Source organism: Molothrus ater, chromosome 2 (assembly GCF_012460135.2).
Source record: "Molothrus ater isolate BHLD 08-10-18 breed brown headed cowbird chromosome 2, BPBGC_Mater_1.1, whole genome shotgun sequence".
NCBI classification, from domain to species: domain Eukaryota; kingdom Metazoa; phylum Chordata; class Aves; order Passeriformes; family Icteridae; genus Molothrus; species Molothrus ater.
Window position 1 is genome coordinate 386622 of NC_050479.2, and position 18498 is coordinate 405119.

Genomic DNA, 18498 nt, shown 5'->3' on the forward strand with positions numbered 1-18498 from the left:
TGGCTTTGGGTGGGGAAGGATATAGCCTTAGAGGCTCCTCATTGTAATCTGTACAAAACACATATATAGAAAATAGAAATATGAGACATGACGATCAGTGGAGCTCCCTTGCAATTCCCACATCTCTGAGGACTGACCAGCAGAGGTTCTTCTCCCCTCAGAGTCAGGCTTAGCACTTCCCCCAAGGAATATCCTGGTTTCTTGCTACAGGCAAGGAAGAGAGACTCATCCAGAACCTAAGTTCCTGCTCCCTGACCTGGACTTTGGGTGGGGTGATCTGGCAGTGCCCACACAGCAAGAACACACAGTTAGTGCAGGAGGAAATGCATCTCGCAGCAGGTCAACTGCTATCAATGAACAGTGAAGTGACAGCCCTGAGAAGAAGGGACAGCTGTCCAGCAGTAACTCAGGGACAGGCAGAACCAGTCTGCCTTTCTGAGGACAAGCCCTGCAGGGTGACTCACTCACCTGTCCCCATTTTCTGGGTACTCCGACGGCGACGCCAGGTCCTCGTTCTCTCGGCTCACCGGAGAGAACAGGTTGCTGCTGTTGAGGTTCTTCAGAACCAGCTTCTTGATGCTCTTCCTAAACACACAACACACCAAGGAAGGGAAATTTGGATCTATCCACTGCATACATGTGTACTTTGTACTTAATTCAAATGCTCCAAGGGCCAGGAACCAGCTCTAAGAACTGTTCCCACACCCAGGACATATCAAGTCTCCTATAAGAGATCCTAAAATGTTTTGGGGAATTCCATTCAAGGCTCTGGTTAATATAGAGGTGTAAAAAGCACAAGCCAGTGAAAGGCTCAAAGTCCAAGTTCAGCAAACCACAGTGTTCCCTGTTTCCCAAATCAGCTTTTCTAGTAACACAGATCTGGCCCACAAGGGCAGGTTCATTAGCCCTTTGTTTTGACTCAACTTCAAATCTTTCCAAACTCCTTTTCTATATGACAGGCACTGCTGCACCTAAAAACTGAACCCAACGCATTACTTGGGCAGACCCATGATTTATTTCTCACAGAAACATCTGTAGATTTGAAACAGAACTAGGGCTGGTATAAAACCCCCAGAAATCTGCCTCCATATTTAGGGCATGAGCAAACCTGTTGACACTCCCAGTTCAGGAGCAGGAAGTATTGCCCTGTGCAAGCTTTCCTTGTTAGAATTCCTCAATGACTTTATAGGAGCTTTGTTTCCCATCATGGGCTGACCTCATTTTACAGCTTAAGAGTTTAAGCTGAACCTTTTCACCTCCTCTACAGAAAACAGTTCTAGTGAAGCCTTACAGACAACTTATTGTTCTTCCAATATGAACCAGAGCACAAAATCATGAGATTCAAGGTAATACGCAGGAGTTTCCAGAAGATTCTCACACAGAGACAAAAGAGACGCTCACTTTGGCATGAAGGCTCCATTGGACAGGGAGGGCTCATCATCATCCAGCCCATCAAAGAGCTGGGACTTGGCTGAGCCCGCTGACTGCAGGGCCTTGGGCCGCACTCTGGTGGCAGGGCGGGGGGTCAGCTTGTAGTGGGTGGGGGTCGTCAGGGCCTTCTGGGCTGCTGGGTTGGTTGGCTTCAGCCTCTGGAACAGAGAGAGGGACAGTTGGCAATCTCAGGCATGGGGACAGAGAGCTAGGGTGCTCCAGCCCAGGGCCCTGAAAGGCAAAGGGGGTGGTAAGCAAAGGGAAGTAATAATTGCACCGAGGTTAGGGGGCTCTGTGTACAGCCCAGCCATCAGCCTGGGATCCATGTACAGCCCCAGCCATCAGCCTGGATCCATGTACAGCCCCAGCCATCAGCCTGGATCCATGGGCACCCTGGGATCCATGTACAGCCCCAGCCATCAGCCTGGGATCCATGGGCACCCTGGGCTCCATGTACAGCCCCAGCCATCAGCCTGGATCCATGGGCACCCTGGGATCCATGTACAGCCCAGCCATCAGCCTGGGATCCATGTACAGCCCCAGCCATCAGCCTGGATCCATGGGCACCCTGGGCTCCATGTACAGCCCCAGCCATCAGCCTGGATCCATGTACAGCCCCAGCCATCAGCCTGGATCCATGCACAGCCCCAGCCATCAGCCTGGATCCATGTACAGCCCCAGCCATCAGCCTGGATCCATGCACAGCCCCAGCCATCAGCCTGGATCCATGTACAGCCCCAGCCATCAGCCTGGAATCCATGTACAGCCCCAGCCATCAGCCTGGATCCATGGGCACCCTGGATCCATGGGCAGCCCCAGCCATCAGCCTGGATCCATGGGCACCCTGGGCTCCATGTACAGCCCAGCCATCAGCCTGGAATCCATGTACAGCCCCAGCCATCAGCCTGGATCCATGGGCACCCTGGATCCATGTACAGCCCCAGCCATCAGCCTGGATCCACGGGCACCCTGGGCTCCATGTACAGCCCCAGCCATCAGCCTGGATCCATGGGCACCCTGGGATCCATGTACAGCCCAGCCATCAGCCTGGGATCCATGTACAGCCCCAGCCATCAGCCTGGATCCATGGGCACCCTGGGCTCCATGTACAGCCCCAGCCATCAGCCTGGATCCATGTACAGCCCCAGCCATCAGCCTGGATCCATGCACAGCCCCAGCCATCAGCCTGGATCCATGTACAGCCCCAGCCATCAGCCTGGAATCCATGTACAGCCCCAGCCATCAGCCTGGATCCATGGGCACCCTGGATCCATGTACAGCCCCAGCCATCAGCCTGGATCCATGGGCACCCTGGATCCATGTACAGCCCCAGCCATCAGCCTGGATCCATGGGCACCCTGGATCCATGGGCAGCCCCAGCCATCAGCCTGGATCCATGGGCACCCTGGGCTCCCAGATGCCAGGCAGGACTCCCCTCCAGCCCCTGGAACCTGCCCAGGGGCAGCAGACACTCAGAACCTCCCCTACCACCTAAAAAGCCTGGGAAGTGTTTGTTTTATCATCTCTTGAACAAAGCAACAGGGAAAGGTTTCTCAAAGACTCTCAGGGATGTCCTAAGCAAAGCACTACAATTATTTTCCAAGCATTGACAACGATCCATCTTTATTCCCAATCAGCAGCAGGGAGCCCAGGAACTCCACAGCCAAGGCTGTGATGCAAGCAAAAGCAGGAAATCATAGAATGGTTTGGATTGGAAAGTACCTTAAAGATCATGCCCTTCCAACCCCCCTGCCACAGGCAAGGTACCTTCCACTGGGATAAAACAAAGCCCTTTGTGTCCTGGAGGGTAAAAAGCCACTGCACCACTGGGAGAGCAAGAGGGCAACTTCCTTGGCTGCTCAGTGTGCAGTGAAGTGATGAGGAGTGCACACAGACCAAGCAATTCCACCTGTCACCCATAAAATGAGCTCAGGGCTGATGGGCACTCACCTCCTCCTTCTTCTTGGGGTCTGACATGGGGTTTCTGAAGAGTGGGGAGTCCCCAAAGGGGGAGTAGGTCAGGCTGTTGAGGTGCTGCTGGAGGACAGCTTGCTGGGCTGCAGAGGCGTTGGGGTCTGTCAGAGCTACAAAAGGAGCAGCATTTCAGTTTTAGAGCTCCGGGAACAGAACCAGGGCAGGCAGCAGCGCCCAGATCATCTCCTTCCTCCATCAGTGTCCAACCATATTCACTGAGTTCTCATGGGTGAAAAGCTGAGGGCACAGAGAGCTACAGAGCAGTGGAAAGAGCCTGGCCTGCCAGAATATTCAACTAATCCAGCTGGCTTCTGAAAGGGTAGGCAGGGAAAACACCTCATGGAGAATTTTGACATTACTGCTACCACAACCATACAGGTCTAGAGTCCCCTCTACAATGGATTCTAAATCTTATCTCTGTCTTAAAGCATTTTATTTTAATTCCTATTGAAATGCTCTAAGACTTCACCCCATAAAACATTCATGCCACCAAAAGCAGCTTAATTCTAATACAAATAAATTCAGGAGAGATGTGGGCATTCCCAAAGAACAACAAAACCATCTCAGAACAGCAGCTTATTGTCAGGGTCTGCAGGAAGTCAGCAGGAGAGCTGGAGACAACTGGGTCTTATTTTTGTCCCAAAGGCACAGCATTCCTGTTAATAAAGGCCCTCTAGGCCTCTCCTATCTGGAAGTACTGAAAAATCCAATGTTGCATTTCCCTTACTTTTCATTGTGCACATCTATTCTTGCTGCCCCAAATTCAATTTGGGAAATCTACAAATCTTCAAGACAATGCTCTAAAAGGGGTGCAATTATTGGGCACACAAAGCAACTTGGAATTCCTTAAAACCATACATATAGCTAGCAGAACAAGGGTCATTAACACGGTCTGCACTGTGACTGAGAACAGAAGTGGCCCCGAGGAGATGCTCTGTCACTCCAAACCCTTTGGGAAGGGAGTGCTCCTGTGCTCAGGCACATGGGCCCAAGGCAGCAGGCTCATGGACACTCACCTACAGCAGGCTGAGGCGCCCCAAAGCCCAGGGTGGCTGTGGATGTGTTGAATCCTGGCGCTCCGAACGCTCCTGTTCCCAGCGTTCCCCCCAGCTTTGGCTGCGTGTTCCCAAACAGGGACGTCTGTCCTGCCCCCAGAGCTGTGACAGAGAGGGCACTGTCAGTCACCACTGACTCTGACAAGTTCACAGGCACAACAAAGAATTCCTTACTGGACTGCAGGAAACACCCTCCATGCCTGGGGATGCTGCAGGCAGCAGAGGCTCTGAGCACAGAGGACCCCACCAGTCATGCCCAATTTCTGCCAGGCCACTTGGCACTGTGCTGAGAAGCTCCCCTTGGAGCTGCCCTGAGCCATCCTGGCTTGAAGCTCAAACATGGCCAGCCTTTCCTAACTCAACTGCAGGCAATGCCCAGGCTGGACTGCACTGCAGCCTGAGGGCTGGAGCTGCCCAGACATGAGCTGGGAAACTGCTTACCTGTCCCAAACCCTGTTCCAAGTCCAGTGCCCAGAGTCCCAGTCGCAGGCTTATTTCCAAACAAGCTATTTCCAGCAGTGTTGGCACCAAAACCTTCAACAACAGAATGAGCAGCTCATTAGAGATGAAATTAAAACCATGTATTTAAATAAATAAGCCTCACAGGGTTGAAGAGCCCTGCCAAAGCCAAATTTCTCACTGTTTCCAGCAGCGCAGGTTAAACTGGCAATCAGCAAGAAGGGACTTCACTGGTAATTAACACATTTTAGTTATAAATATAGCATTAAAGCAGCACAGAAAAACATTGGTCTGTCTTCTTAAGCTCTTCAGTTTGTTACAAACTTCAGAGTTTCCCAGAGCTGACATGATGCTGCTCTAGCTGGCAGTGGAGTAAAACGTGCTGGGGTTTTCTGAGTGCCTGGAGAGAACAAACCTCAATCCATCCTGTTTATACCACACAGTCATTTCTCTGACCCTCCCCGCAGAGCAGGTGGGAACTCAGATCTGCACAGCTCAAGGGCACAGCTGTAGCTGCAACAAGGCCACCCGAAATCTACCATGAGCTCAGTTCTACTGCAGATGCTGACCCCATCCCACGCTTGGTTAGTACACAAAGCCAGGATTAAACTGAAAAACTGCAGGTGTGCACCAACCCCTTGGAATCCAGCTCATTCCTCCTATAAACTGCTACACAGGCAAACCAAAACCACACACTGCAAAGGCTGGTCTCCACCAAACAGTGCCAACACACTGTGGGGCCATGGAGATCCTGAGCAGCAGAACAAGAACTCAAAAGCACCTTTGACTCCCCTGGGAGGCTTGCCCAGCACTGCTCACCACAGTCAAACCCTGCTCGCCAAGGGGCTGCCCTGGTTCAGAGCACTGAGAGCTACAAAGAGCTTGATTTGGGAAGGATCTAAAACATCAGCCAGCTCCCTTCAGTTCTTCCCTGTCTATATGGGCAGGCTGCACAGCAGGCTAAAGGCATGGCAGGCCCCACTGCCTTTAAATAACCAACACAAAACAGCACTGCAGGACAGGGATGGCAGGGTCCAACTCCCTCCTACTCACTCTCAGAGACACAGTTCTGTTGCTCTGAAATCCAGAATTAAAAAGGCAGGAGAGATTTCAGAGTCCCATGAAAGAAGTTGCCACTCCCTTCAGCCATCCTTACACATTGCTCCTGCTCAGTCACACCCACCCAACAGCAGTTCTCACATCAGAGGCCACCAGGAACACACCAGCAACTCCCCAGGACTTTGGTCCTTCCCACCGCCAAGGACAACTGGAGCTGACTCATTTCACCTTCACTGCAGTGCAGGATCTCCTGACACCTGCCCAAGCCCAGGGATCACTGGTTTTAACCCGATTCTCCCAGTGCTGCTGTGCCAACACAGGGTGTTCATAACCTCCTAACAAACCCCTCTGCTCCCTGAATCCTTGATTTCAAGAGTTTTCAACCACAGAATTACAGCATGGATGGAGTTGGAAGGGTCCACCCAGCCCAGGCCTGCCCAGGCAGGGTCACTGCAGCAGTGCCACAGGAGCTGCCCAGGGGGTTTGGGATGTCTCCAGAGAGGGAGACCCCAGCCCCTCCCTGGGCAGCTGTTCCAGGGCTCTGCCCCTCCAGGGAAGGAAGTTCTTCCTCAGGCTGGGCTGGAATTGTTGTGTTTTAGTTCCTGGCCATTGCTCCTTGTCCTGCCACTGGCACCGCTGAGCAGAGTCTGGCACCATCCTGACACCCCTGGAGAGATGTGTGTGGATGGATGATGGATGGATGGATGGATGGATGGATGGATGGACGATGGATGGATGGATGATGGATGGATGGATGGATGATGGATGGATGGATGATGGATGGATGGATGGATGGATGGATGGATGGATGGATGGATGGATGGATGGACGATGGATGGATGGATGGATGGATGGATGGATGGATGGATGATGGATGGATGGATGGATGGATGGATGATGGATGGATGGATGGATGGATGGATGGATGGATGGATGGATGGATGGATGATGGATGGATGGATGGATGGATGGATGGATGGATGGATGGATGGATGATGGATGGATGGATGATGGATGGATGGATGATGGATGGATGGATGGATGATGGATGGATGGATGGATGATGGATGGATGGATGGATGATGGATGGATGGATGATGGATGGATGGATGATGGATGGATGGATGGATGGATGGATGGATGGATGGATGGATGGATGGATGGATGGATGGATGGATGGATGGATGGATGGATGGATGGATGGATGGATGGATGGATGGATGATGGATGGAGGGATGGGCTGGCTATTTGGGTGGATGGATGGGGTATTTGGGTGGATGGATGCATCCCCTCTCAGCCTTCCCGTCTCCAGACTGACCAGGCTCAGCTCCCACAGTCTCTCCTCACCAGAGATGCTCCAGACCCCAAATCATCTCTGTGCCCTTCCCTGGACCCTCTCCAGTAGCTCCTGGTCTTCCTTGAGCTGGGGAGCCCAGAACTGAACAGGACACTCCAGATGAGCCTCCCTGGAGCTGAGCAGAGGGGCAGGATCCCCTCCCTGACCTGCTGGGAATGCCCTTCCCAATGCTCCCCTGGATCCTAGGAGCTATCCTGACCATCCCAGGCTGAAAATTCCCTTAAGGACTCACCAAAGCAGTGGCACTTGACCTTCTATTTCCCCAGTCAGGGAGCCCCACCAAGAGCAAAGGCACAACCCAGCTCCCAGCACTGTGCCAGGGCCATCATTCACCTGACCATTCCAACACTACAGTACCCAGCATGTGCTCTCTGCAGTGTGTGGTACACACAGTACGGATTTAAATGACTGAAGCCACACTTTTTTCCCTGTCCCCAAACTGGAAGGGTTTGCAGGGGTTCCTAAACTCAGAGCGGGTTTGTTACCGAAGAGGCCCCCGCCCGTGGTGGTACCGAACGAGGGAGCGCTGGTCGTGGTGGCTCCAAATCCAGCAGGCTTGTTCCCAAACAGGGTCTGAAAGGAAAACAACAGCAATTTGGAAACCTGGGATGCTGACACCACGGGAATTGTATCAGTGCTTGGCTGCAGGCAAGGAAGCAGAACTAAAGCCAAGCACAGCTGAGCCCCCCAGCCCACCCTCCCATGGGTGGGGTTATCCCAAGCCACCTGCAAGATCCCCAAAAGCAGCTGCGAGGGTCAGACTCAAGGGGCTTAAGGGACTTCTCCAATCTCAGTGATCCTGTGATTTTTGCTCCACCAGAACCAAAATGACCGAGTATCAAAAACCAAGGTTGGTTTTGGTCCATCACAACTTACAACCCTATGCTGAGGCACTCCAGTCACTGAAAACCTCAGTATCTCCAGCTGCTTTTATCACTCCACACATCACTTGTTAAAAAAATGACTCTACTACACCTGTTTATCCTCCAGTTTCCAGCAAACCACCTGACTCTTGTATCTCACACATCCTAATTCCTAAGCTGACACAACTTCTGTGCAGTCAGCACCCCGAACAGGGCTCTGCTTGGTTTTCTCTTTGTTGCAGAGGCACAGACATACCGAACCACCAACACCAAATCCCGTGTTGGCTTGTCCAAAAAGGCCAGTTCCCGTTCCAAATCCAGTCCCAGCATTTGTATTGGCAGCTGTCCCAAAAAGGCCTCCAGGCTGCGAGGGCTGGGTGACCCCAAAGAGACCCTACAAAAAGGAACCAGGTTAAGGTAACGCTCCCAGGCTTTTCCAAGTCCAGCACTGACAACAAAGATTCCAACACACAAAATCAGGCAATAAAACAATGCTGCTTTTGCCCTCGTGCTGGGGGAAGAGGAGGGGTGAAGAGCATTCCAGAAGCTTTAGTCCTCCTCCAAAAAATTAGTTACTAAAAGGAAATTAAAAACCCCCAAAAATTTATGCTCCAAGATTTAAAGGATATTAGAATTTCCTCATCGCTTTGAACAAGGGAGATGGAAAAGAAACATTTCACAGGGTTTTCTATGAGAAGTCACAACAAATTCACAAAGAACACAGGATATCTGAAGCCAAAGCCTCTAGTCATACAAGTTACAACCACGTAGAATCTTTCTGTCAGAAAAGCCCCCAAATGTTGCTCATTTGTCACTAGAAAGCCCAAGACTGAATTCCCAAAGAAGGCTGACAATGGAATGACATTATCTGTGTGAAAATGATCAGAAGCACAGGAGTTGCTAGACAGCAGCTGCTTGAGGAGGTGAGTGGGTACATGATTTGTGAACAGCTGACTGCTCTCCAATTGTCAGGAACAAAGCTGACTGCCAGGAGGTTCCTCAGCGCACCGCAGCCTCCAGAGCTCGGCACGCTGCTTGTACCCCACGGCAGGGGAACGTGAGGCACACCCCACGCTGCAGCCCCCGTGCCCAGCAGGAGCAGCTGCAGCCCCTCTTACCATGGTGTTGGTGTTGGGCTGGCCCAGGGTGCTGGTGCCCCCGAAGGAGAAGCCGGTGTTCTGCGTGGTGGTGGCCTGGCCAAAGGGTTTGTTGAACAGGCTCGTGGTCTGGGACTGCTGCCCAAAGAGCCCCCCGGTGGTGCCCGTGCCAAAGCCGGTCGTACCTGGGACACAAGGGCAGTTAGAGAGCCAGCCCAGCACATCCACACCCCAGCATGCACACAGCAAAAAGGGTCACAGAATGTCCTGAGCTGGAGGGACCCCCAGTGCCAGCCCTGCCCTGCCCAGACCCCACCAACCCCACCCTGGGCATCCCCGGTGGTGCCCGTGCCAAAGCCAGTCATACCTGGGACACAAGGGCAGTTAGAGAGCCAGCCCAGCACATCCACACCCAGGCATACACACAGCAAAAAGGGTCACAGAGTACCCTGAGCTGTAGGGACCCCCAGGGATCCCCCAGTGCCAGCCCTGCCCTGCCCAGAGCCCAGCAAGCCCAGCCTGGGCATCCCTGGCAGCGCTGGCCAAAGGCTCCTGGAGCTGTGGCAGCCTCGGGGCTGTGCCCATTCCCTGGGCAGCCTGGGCAGTGCCAGCACCCTCTGGGCAAGGACCTTGCCCTAAAATCCAACCTAAATCCCTCCCCTCGGCCAGCTCCAGCTGCTCCCTGGGTCCTGTCTCTGCTCAGCCAACAACCACCTCCATTCCTACAGCATGGAGGATTTGGATCTGTTTACAGTCAAATTCCACAAACACAAATATCCAGTACTAGGAAAAAATCCTTCCCTGGCAGGGTGGGCAGGCCCTGGCACAGGTGCCCCGAGCAGCTGGGGCTGCCCCTGCATCCCTGGCAGTGCCCAAGGCCAGGCTGCACATTAGGGCTGGGAGCAGCCTGGGACAGTGGGAAAGTCCCTGCCATGGTGGGGTGAGACTGGGTCAGCTTCAAGGTCCCTTCTAACCCAAACCCTTCTAGGATTCTATGATCTATTTACTTTTCAATTTGCACCAAAACCTAATAAAAATCCAACTGCTGTTTATACTTTTCCAAGGGAAAGTAAGAAAACAGATTCCTATGGCAAGGAGCTGCACCAGTGAATGCTGGCAATACAACCAGCACAACTCTAAGCTCACAGCAATGTTTCAGCATCACAGAATTCTAAATGGTTTAACAGAATATTTGCACATGCACTCACAGGAACACCAGTGCCAGGCAGTACTTACTGGTTCCAAAAGCAGTTTTATTCTGCCCATAGGAGAAGCCTGTATTGGTAGTGGAAGAGCCAAAAAGTCCTGTGGCTGTGCTGGACGTGGCAGTGGAAGAGCCAAACAAGCCAGCAGTTGCTCCTGCTCCTACAGGATTCGTGGGCCCTTTCCTATTAGCCTGGTAGTCTTCCAAACGGAGTTCCTAGAGGAAAATCCAGCTCTTTTTACCCAGGACAAGGGCAGGCAAATGTCCTTACCACACTCACCCAGCACGCCATCTTCACTAAGGTGAAGGCTCAAGAAAAGCTGCAACACCCACATTTTTAAAAATAAGGACACTAAAAACGGGACCTGAACTTAGATCCATGTTTTTACTTCGATTTGACATCCCAGAGCCTTTTCAGATACTTTATAAATGATCTGTTTTGAAGGGTCAAGCAAACCAGCCCAAATGGGAAGGCCTCAGGATAAATCCTTGGGAATATTAGTTTATAACAAACAACTGAGCTCTGCCTGGGATCCTGTTATTATCTCAGCAGAGCAGGGCTGTTCCCAACAGGATCTCACGTCCTTCTGACAAGATGGAATTTCAGCTCTTCCAGACTTGCATCAAGCACTTAAACCCAACTGCAATCAACGTGGCATTGCATTAATTGTTTTACTTGACAACACCTCTCGTGTGTGATGCAGATATTGAAGGTTCATTAGCATTTCTGCATTAATGAGCACAGACAGTAGCAAAGGCCCAGAAAGGCCCGAGGCAGGGCTGTGTGCCCCTGCACTGACCTCGAGGGACTTGCTCTCGTACTCCTTCATGGCAGTGATGCACTGGTGCTTGGTGTTGATGTTGGTGCTGACGCCGGATTTCACCATGGTGTCGGTGCCGGTTGGGGGCTGCCAGGAAGGGAGGAAGAGCCAGGTTAAAATCCAGCCAGACATGGGGGAACACAGCCACAACTCCCTGCAGAACTCCTTGGGAAATCCTACTCCTAGCACAGACCTGAGGCTCTGCATGACTGCTCTGCTTGGGCAAGACCCCACCTGCAGTGCTGCCCCAGCCCTGGGCCCAAGAGCAGGAGGATGTGGAGCTCCAGGAGCCAGGCCAGAGGAGCCCCGGAGCTGCTCCAGGGCTGGAGCCCCTCTGCAGCCAGGCTGGAGAGCTGGGGGTGCTCACCCGGACAGGAGCAGCTGCAGAGAGAGCTCAGAGCCCCTGGCAGGGCCTGCAGGGGCTCCAGGAGAGCTGCAGAGGGACTGGGGACAAGGCCTGCAGGGACAGCACCCAGGGAATGGCTGCCAGTGCCAGAGGGCAGGGCTGGGTGGGATCTTGGCAATGAGGAATTGTTCCCTGGCAGGGTGGGCAGGCCCTGGCACAGGGTGCCCAGAGCAGCTGGGGCTGCCCCTGCATCCCTGGCAGTGCCCAAGGCCAGGCTGGGCACTGGGGCTGGGAGCACCTGGGACAGTGGGAGGTGTCCCTGCCATGGCAGGGGTGGCACTTGGTAGGATTTAAGGTCCCTCCCAACCCAAATCTTGTCTGATTGCATGTTTTTATGATTCCATCATTATTTGTACAGCTGAGGTCTCACCCAGGTGTGTTTAATGATGATCAACAGTGGAATTAGTCACAGGAACACTCAAAACAACTCCCAGCAATTCTGCTTTCTGTTTCACTTTTAAAGCAGTTTACCTCAGCTTCTGACTCAAACCCTGGAGCTCTGCATGAATTCCAGTATCCCCCCTCTTTTTAACAGTGCTATGGAAGTACAAATCAGCAGCACTGCAAGAGCCCAGGCAGTATCACAGCTCTGCCCCCGAAGCCTCAGTCTTACATCAGCTCAGTCTGGAAATGAAGAGGGCTGAGATCTGCATGAACAAGTTTCTGGGGAACAGAGCCCCTCCTCCAGCAGGCCCCAGGTAGCCCAGTTCCTCAAGGTCTCTCTGCTGGGCCACCCTCCAGGCCCAACTGCCACAGAACTTTGTAGCAGTTACTGAATCCTGTCTTAAAGGGGACTCGTCCGGAGGAGGCAGGACAGCACTCCTCTCCTGCCAGGTCCCATTCCCAGAGCCAGGCTGGCTCAGCAGAGCTGTGCTGATTCTGACCCATCCCAAGATGCCTCTAACCCTTACTGCTGCCAGCATTTGCCATGGATCACCTTCAATTCCACAGCACTTGCTGGAAAGGCTCAGCTTTAGGAGCTCCTTTACTCCTTCAGTGTTGGCTCTAAACCCAGCAAGCCTGGAATTCTGTCGTGTTTTAGAGGGGATGTTTTCAAATCAGTTCAAAACACTAGCACATGAACTCATTTTTTCACCTCAGTGACCAAGACATCACACAAACTACTGCAAAACTGAATACTTCCCACAGTAAACAGGCTGGAGTAAGAAGAAAGAGCAGAACTTACATTAAATTTAATAGTCGTGCCAGTTGGAGCTGCAGTGAAGCTGGTTGGGCCAAAGAGAGAGCCAGATGTGCTCCCAAAGGGGTTGGAAGTGGTGTTGGTGGTCCCAAAGAGCCCCCCACTGCTGGTGCTTGTACCGAAGTCTGAATAAAGCATAAAAAATAACAACAACAGTATTACAACAAACCCAAATTAACTATTTAAAACTTAAACCCTAATACTTTATTCAAACTAGAAATTGGTTTGAAAATGCAAAAAACTGCTGGGAAAAATAATCTGACAGCAAAGCTGGATGCAAAGCTGGATGCTGAAGGTGCTGCTAATGCAGTGCCCTGCTGCAGAAGTGTCCTTAACTCAGCACTCCAGAAACACCAGACAAACCACAGCAGTTTCCTTCTCCAGCAGTCAGTTTCCTTCCTTCTAAGTAGGAAGAAAATAACACAATAACTTTATAATAAAGAGAATCAGCAAGGCTCCTTTTTTCAGAAGGGGCTCCAAGCAGTTGCTTTTGCCTCATGAAATTGAAGAGTTTAACAGCATTCCCTGTCTTCTCCTGCCACAGACAAACCCAATTATAACTGCTCTGTCACAGGAAAAAAAAAACTAAAATCAATCGGCCCCAAAACAGTATTCAAGATAAAGAATTCCAACCAACAACCTTTGGCAGTTTATTTTAAAACGTAGGGCTGGAATCACAGCTACAGATTCAGGAGCACGTGGGCTCTCCCCAGCTGCTGTGGGCAGAGGGATGTCACTGTATCCTGCAGGAGAAACCCCCCAGCCCCACCCCAGCCCCTGTCCCAGCTCCCGCTGCTCTCCCACCCAACAGCAGAGGGGTGCCAGTCTCACTCACTTCCAAAACCAGCTGGTTTGTTCTGTGCAAAGGCATTATTCTGGGATGAGAACAGGCTTCCACCAGTGCTGGTGGTTCCAAAGAGGCTGTTTGATGTCCCAGTGGATGTTCCAAAGCCAAAGCCAGTGCTGGTGGAGGAGGTGGCTGGTTGGTTGAACGTGGTAGACCCAAACAACCCTCCTGCAGACAGAAACAGGTTGTTAATCCTTCACAACCTCCTCTGCCTGGGAGCTCTGACAGTTCTTGCTGTCCTGGGCTCGGGAGGGTGCATTTTGGGTATTTTTGTTGCCGATTCCTCGGTTCAGGCTGCTCCCCTCCGCCCTCCCTCCCTGGCCAGCCCCCTGGGGCATACCTGGCTTGCTCTGCGTGCTCCCGAACAGGCTGCCGGTGCTGTTGCTGGAGCCAAAGGCCGAGGTCCCGAAGGCTCCTCCGCTGGTGGTACCAAAGCCAGCATCTGCAAGCACAGCCCAGAGAGCCCCTCAGGCTGCAGCTCCACACAGCCCAGAACACACACGCTTCTTCCTTCCAGGCCTTCCCCACAAACCCACCACAGATTTGTTCCAGCCCCAGAACACCCCAGTGATACCACCTTCCCCAAGCACTGCATTTCCCACTCTTCCTTCCCACAGAAGGAATTTCCACAGCAGACACGGAACCCTGGTTGTCTGCCCAAACAGAAAGCTTGGTTAGGGATGAAGCCTCGGGCTCCTGAACCTCTTCCAAGCCAGCTGGAGCACCCAGCAGCTCCCTAATTCCATTCCACAAGGGATCAGCACCTCCCTGGGATCCTCTGAGCTGCACCCCAGGAAAAGACATCTCATTGAAGCCACCTTGGATATTTCACTTACTTTGCCCAAAAGTTGAAGTTGTCCCAAAGCCGGTGCTGCCTCCGAATGGAGTGCCAAAGGATTTGTTGAACATTTTCAGGATGTATCAGGTTTTCTTCCTAGACCTGGAAAGCAGAATTCAGGTTTTATCGAAAGCTCACCCTGCTAACTCATTTTCCATCTCCTTCACTGCCAAGGGCAGCAATCCCACCAGAATCCTTCAGCACCAACCCCATGGCACTATGTGATTCCAAACCCTGCCACAACCCCAGGAGGGCCAAGGGCACCAACATTCCAGTGACACCACAGCCAAGGAGGTGTCACTAAACACCAGTGTCCCTAAAATTAAGCTGTCACCCTTAATTACGGCTGGAGTTCCTGCCCATCTCAGCCTGTGTCCTGGGCTGCAGTGATCCCACAGCAATCCTGGGGGTTTCCAGGAATGATTTTCCTGTTCCACCCATTTTGCCAACTGCTTCAAGCACGGCAGAGGGCAATGCACTGCACAGGGATTACAGGAACCCAGCCTCCCTCTGCTCCCCAGCAGTTGCTGTTCCAGGGGAGTTTTGCAGGGCCCAGTTCCCTCTCCAGCCCCCACGGTTTGCTTACAGCACATTCCCTGCTGCCTCTCCCCAGCCTCCTCCCGCAGCACAAACAGATACAAACTCTGCCCCAGCTCTCTGAGTTTGTCAACAAATCCAGCACAATAAACCCCACAGCTCCTCAGGCACACTGTGGGGAACAGCAGCTTCACCACTGAAGGTTCCAGGTTAGCCAAAAACTTGCCAAATTAACAAAAAAAGCCAGTACTACCCCAAATAATGTTCATATTATCCCCAAAACAGTAGTACTAGCAACAAAAAAAAAAAAAAACCCAAAAAAACTAGAACTAGAAAAAGAAAATGCCACATTAACCCAAAAAAGCCATAATAGCAAGAAAATGCCAGTTAAAAAAAGCCAGTATTACTCCCAAAATGCCATGCTGACCAAAAATAATGGGTGTAATGATCCATGAAAAGTCATAATAGCCAGAAGAAAATGACAATACTAACCAGAAAAAATACACATTACTAAAATAATGTCCAATAACAAAAAAAAAAAAAAAAAAAAAAAAAGCTAGTACTACCCCAACCTCCCTCCAGATTCAGTAGGAAATGAGGAATTCCCCCACATTCCCAGGTACTCCCTGGCAGCAGTAGCCACACACAGCACTGCAGAACACCAGCCGAGCAAGGATGGCCCACACCAGCAATATTCCCAAGGCAAACAACTCCAGCTAAAGCCAAAGCTGCCCTTTCCCTGTGCCCAAGGCAAGCAGAGAGGGACTGGGCACTGCCCAGCACAGCCTCCCCCAGGGAAATTGCTACATCTATCTGCCCATCCTTGAAACGGAAGTGTTTGTTTCCCTAACACCAGTAGCACTTTCTGGGAATGGCCAAATCCAGACTGGGAGCAGCCACAGGCTCCCTCAACGCTGAGCAGCTGGAGACCAAAGCAGCCCAGAACAACCAGCCCAGTCCCACACTGCCCGGGCAGGAGAACTGCAAAGATGATTTTAGTGTCACCTCCAACTACTCCAACAGACACACAGCACGATTTCGGACTGCTAAGGGTCTCCACACATCCACAGGCAAATCCTTACAGGCTTCATTTGTCCCAGGAAGAGGAATTTCAGGAAAATGGTCCTGGTAAAAGCCAGGAAAAGCTGCTCTGACAAACTTTCAGAGCTCCTGGGAGAGCTCCTAGGGTAACACTGCACCCTGAGCCCTCCTCACCTTCTCCCATGGGATCCCTGGGGCTGGCCCAGCCCTGCCAGCCCCTGCAGTGCCAGCTGTGCCCCATGGGCACCTTGTCCCCAGCCAAGAGCACTCAGTGCCACCTGCAGGGGACACCTGCAGGGCTGGGCACTGCAAAGCTCCCTGGGCAGCCCCTGCCAAGGCCTGAGCTCCCTTTCCATGGGCAAATTGCTGCTGCTGTCCAAGCTGAGCCTCCTGTCAGGGAGTTATGAGAGTGGAAAAGTTGACCCCGCACATTCTTCTCTCCAGGCTGAACCCCTCAGGTCCCTCTCCACCAGGACCTGCTCCCAAAGACACCTCTCCATTCCTATGGAGTATTTTCAGCCACCTCCCCTTGTGCCAGTGCAAGTTTCCCTTTCAGGCCAGATAAAAATCACCTGCACTTTCCAGCTGTCCGATGTTGTGACTCTCAGCCTTATCTGCAAATTCACAAGTCACTCATTTTCTGTGGCTCGTCTTTTTTAAGTCACTGCTCTCACATTGTCCTGAGATCACTAAATGCCAAACTCTACCTAAGAAGAAAACTAAAAAAAACATATTTTAATAGAAAACCTGTTATGGAAAGATTTCCCCCTCCCACAGCAAGCATTGTGTTCTACTTCAAACCCACCCCTCCTCCCCTGCACCTCGAGGGCTGTGCCCAGTTCTGGGCACCTCAGAGAAAGAGAGCCCTGGAGGGCCTGGAGTGTGTCCAGGCAGGGAACGGAGCTGGGCAGGGGCTGAGGCTGGAGCAAAGGAGGCTCAGGGGCCCTTGTGGCTCTGCACAAGTCCCTGCCAGGAGGGCACAGCCGGGGGGGTCGGGCTCTGCTCCCAGGGAACAGGGACAGGAGCAGAGGGAACGGCCTCAGGCTGGGCCAGGGCAGGCTCAGCTTGGACAGCAGCAGCAATTTGCCCATGGAAAGGGAGCTCAGGCCTTGGCAGGGGCTGCCCAGGGAGCTTTGCAGTGCCCAGCCCTGCAGGTGTCCCCTGCAGGTGGCACTGAGTGCTCTGGGCTGGGGACAAGGTGCCCATGGGCACAGCTGGCACTGCAGGGGCTGGCAGGGCTGGGCCAGCCCCGGGGATTTGGGGATTCTGTGAACCCAAGAGCTGGACCAGAATTAGTAAAACTCGAGGGTTTTACACAGGATTCCCCTCCCACTCGCTGCAGCCCCAGCTGAGGAGAGATCCCTCACGCCAAAAAGCTCTAATTGAAGTTTAACAGCAACAGCAGAAAATCCCCCAAAACCACCCAAAGAAACCCATATCACCAACATAACTTCAATCACATGTAACCAACCTCACTTTAAACTACGACTATTTAATACGACAGTAAATAACTCCCGGGCCCCGGGACCGCCGGGCCGTTACCCGCATCCAGAGCCGCGTATCCCCCGTGGAAAACACCCGGAATCTCCCACCGGACCCGCACAGGGACAACCAAAAATGCCTAAAAATCCCCAAAAGCGGCCAGGTACTGCGGAAACAGCCGGGGCACGGCTGCCGGGAAATCCCACTCCCTCACGGCCTTCCTGCCTCCCTCCGGGCCTCCCTCCGTCCCCGGGGCCTCCCCGCCCCCCCCCCCTACTCCGGGACCGCCCGGTCTCCCGGCACAAAAGGCCTGGCGGCAGCTCCACAGCCACGCCGGGAGGGCAGGGCGGCCAGGCCGCGTCGCTCGGCGCGGGGGGCGGGCAGGGCAGCCCTGGCAGGCCCCGGTGCTCACCGTGGGTGCCGGGAAGCGCCGCTCGGAGCGGCCGGGCCAGGTCGGGCCCGCGGTGCCGCCGCCGCCGCCTCACGGGGCCGCAGCTGCGTCACAGCCCGCGCGCGCACTCCCGGCCTCCCCCGCGCGCCGCCTCGGCCCCGCCCCGCTTCCGCCTCCCATTGGCCGCGCCCCCCCGCTCTCGCCCCGAGCTCAACGCTGATTGGGGGAAGCGGCGCCGCGCACTGAGCGCCCATTGGCTGAACGGGCGGCGGGGTGGGCGGGGCTTTGCGCCGCGGAAGGGTCCAGAACGGCCCGTGTCGCGGCGCCACCCTGACATCCGGGGCGTTTAGAGGGGGCGGGGCTTCTGCCGCGAGGACCAATCGTGCGTGGCGGCGCTCGGGAGCTGGGCCCCGCCTCTTAAAGGGGCCGCAGCGG

At 53.3% G+C, this 18498-nt stretch overlaps 1 protein-coding gene across 2 annotated transcripts in view; it reads right to left on the bottom strand.

Moving 5' to 3' along the window:
- Positions 1-18170, bottom strand: part of NUP98 (nucleoporin 98 and 96 precursor) — a 37343-nt gene extending 19173 nt beyond the window's left edge. The window contains exons 1-15 of one of the 2 annotated variants that reach the window (XM_036381111.2): positions 18085-18170; positions 14611-14714; positions 14115-14216; positions 13763-13942; positions 12913-13052; positions 11300-11407; positions 10532-10715; positions 9317-9480; positions 8455-8592; positions 7821-7908; positions 4902-4994; positions 4422-4562; positions 3382-3515; positions 1402-1589; positions 469-585 (exon numbers count right to left, since the gene is read on the bottom strand). In XM_036381111.2, coding sequence (XP_036237004.1) covers positions 469-585; positions 1402-1589; positions 3382-3515; positions 4422-4562; positions 4902-4994; positions 7821-7908; positions 8455-8592; positions 9317-9480; positions 10532-10715; positions 11300-11407; positions 12913-13052; positions 13763-13942; positions 14115-14216; positions 14611-14683 — 1850 coding nt within the window. In that variant the 5' untranslated portion in view covers positions 14684-14714; positions 18085-18170. Of the gene's footprint in view, positions 1-468; positions 586-1401; positions 1590-3381; positions 3516-4421; positions 4563-4901; positions 4995-7820; positions 7909-8454; positions 8593-9316; positions 9481-10531; positions 10716-11299; positions 11408-12912; positions 13053-13762; positions 13943-14114; positions 14217-14610; positions 14715-16762; positions 16834-18084 lie in introns of those variants that run through there. The other variant, XM_036381120.2, reaches the window with a different exon arrangement.
- Between the last annotated feature and the right edge of the window lie 328 nt (positions 18171-18498).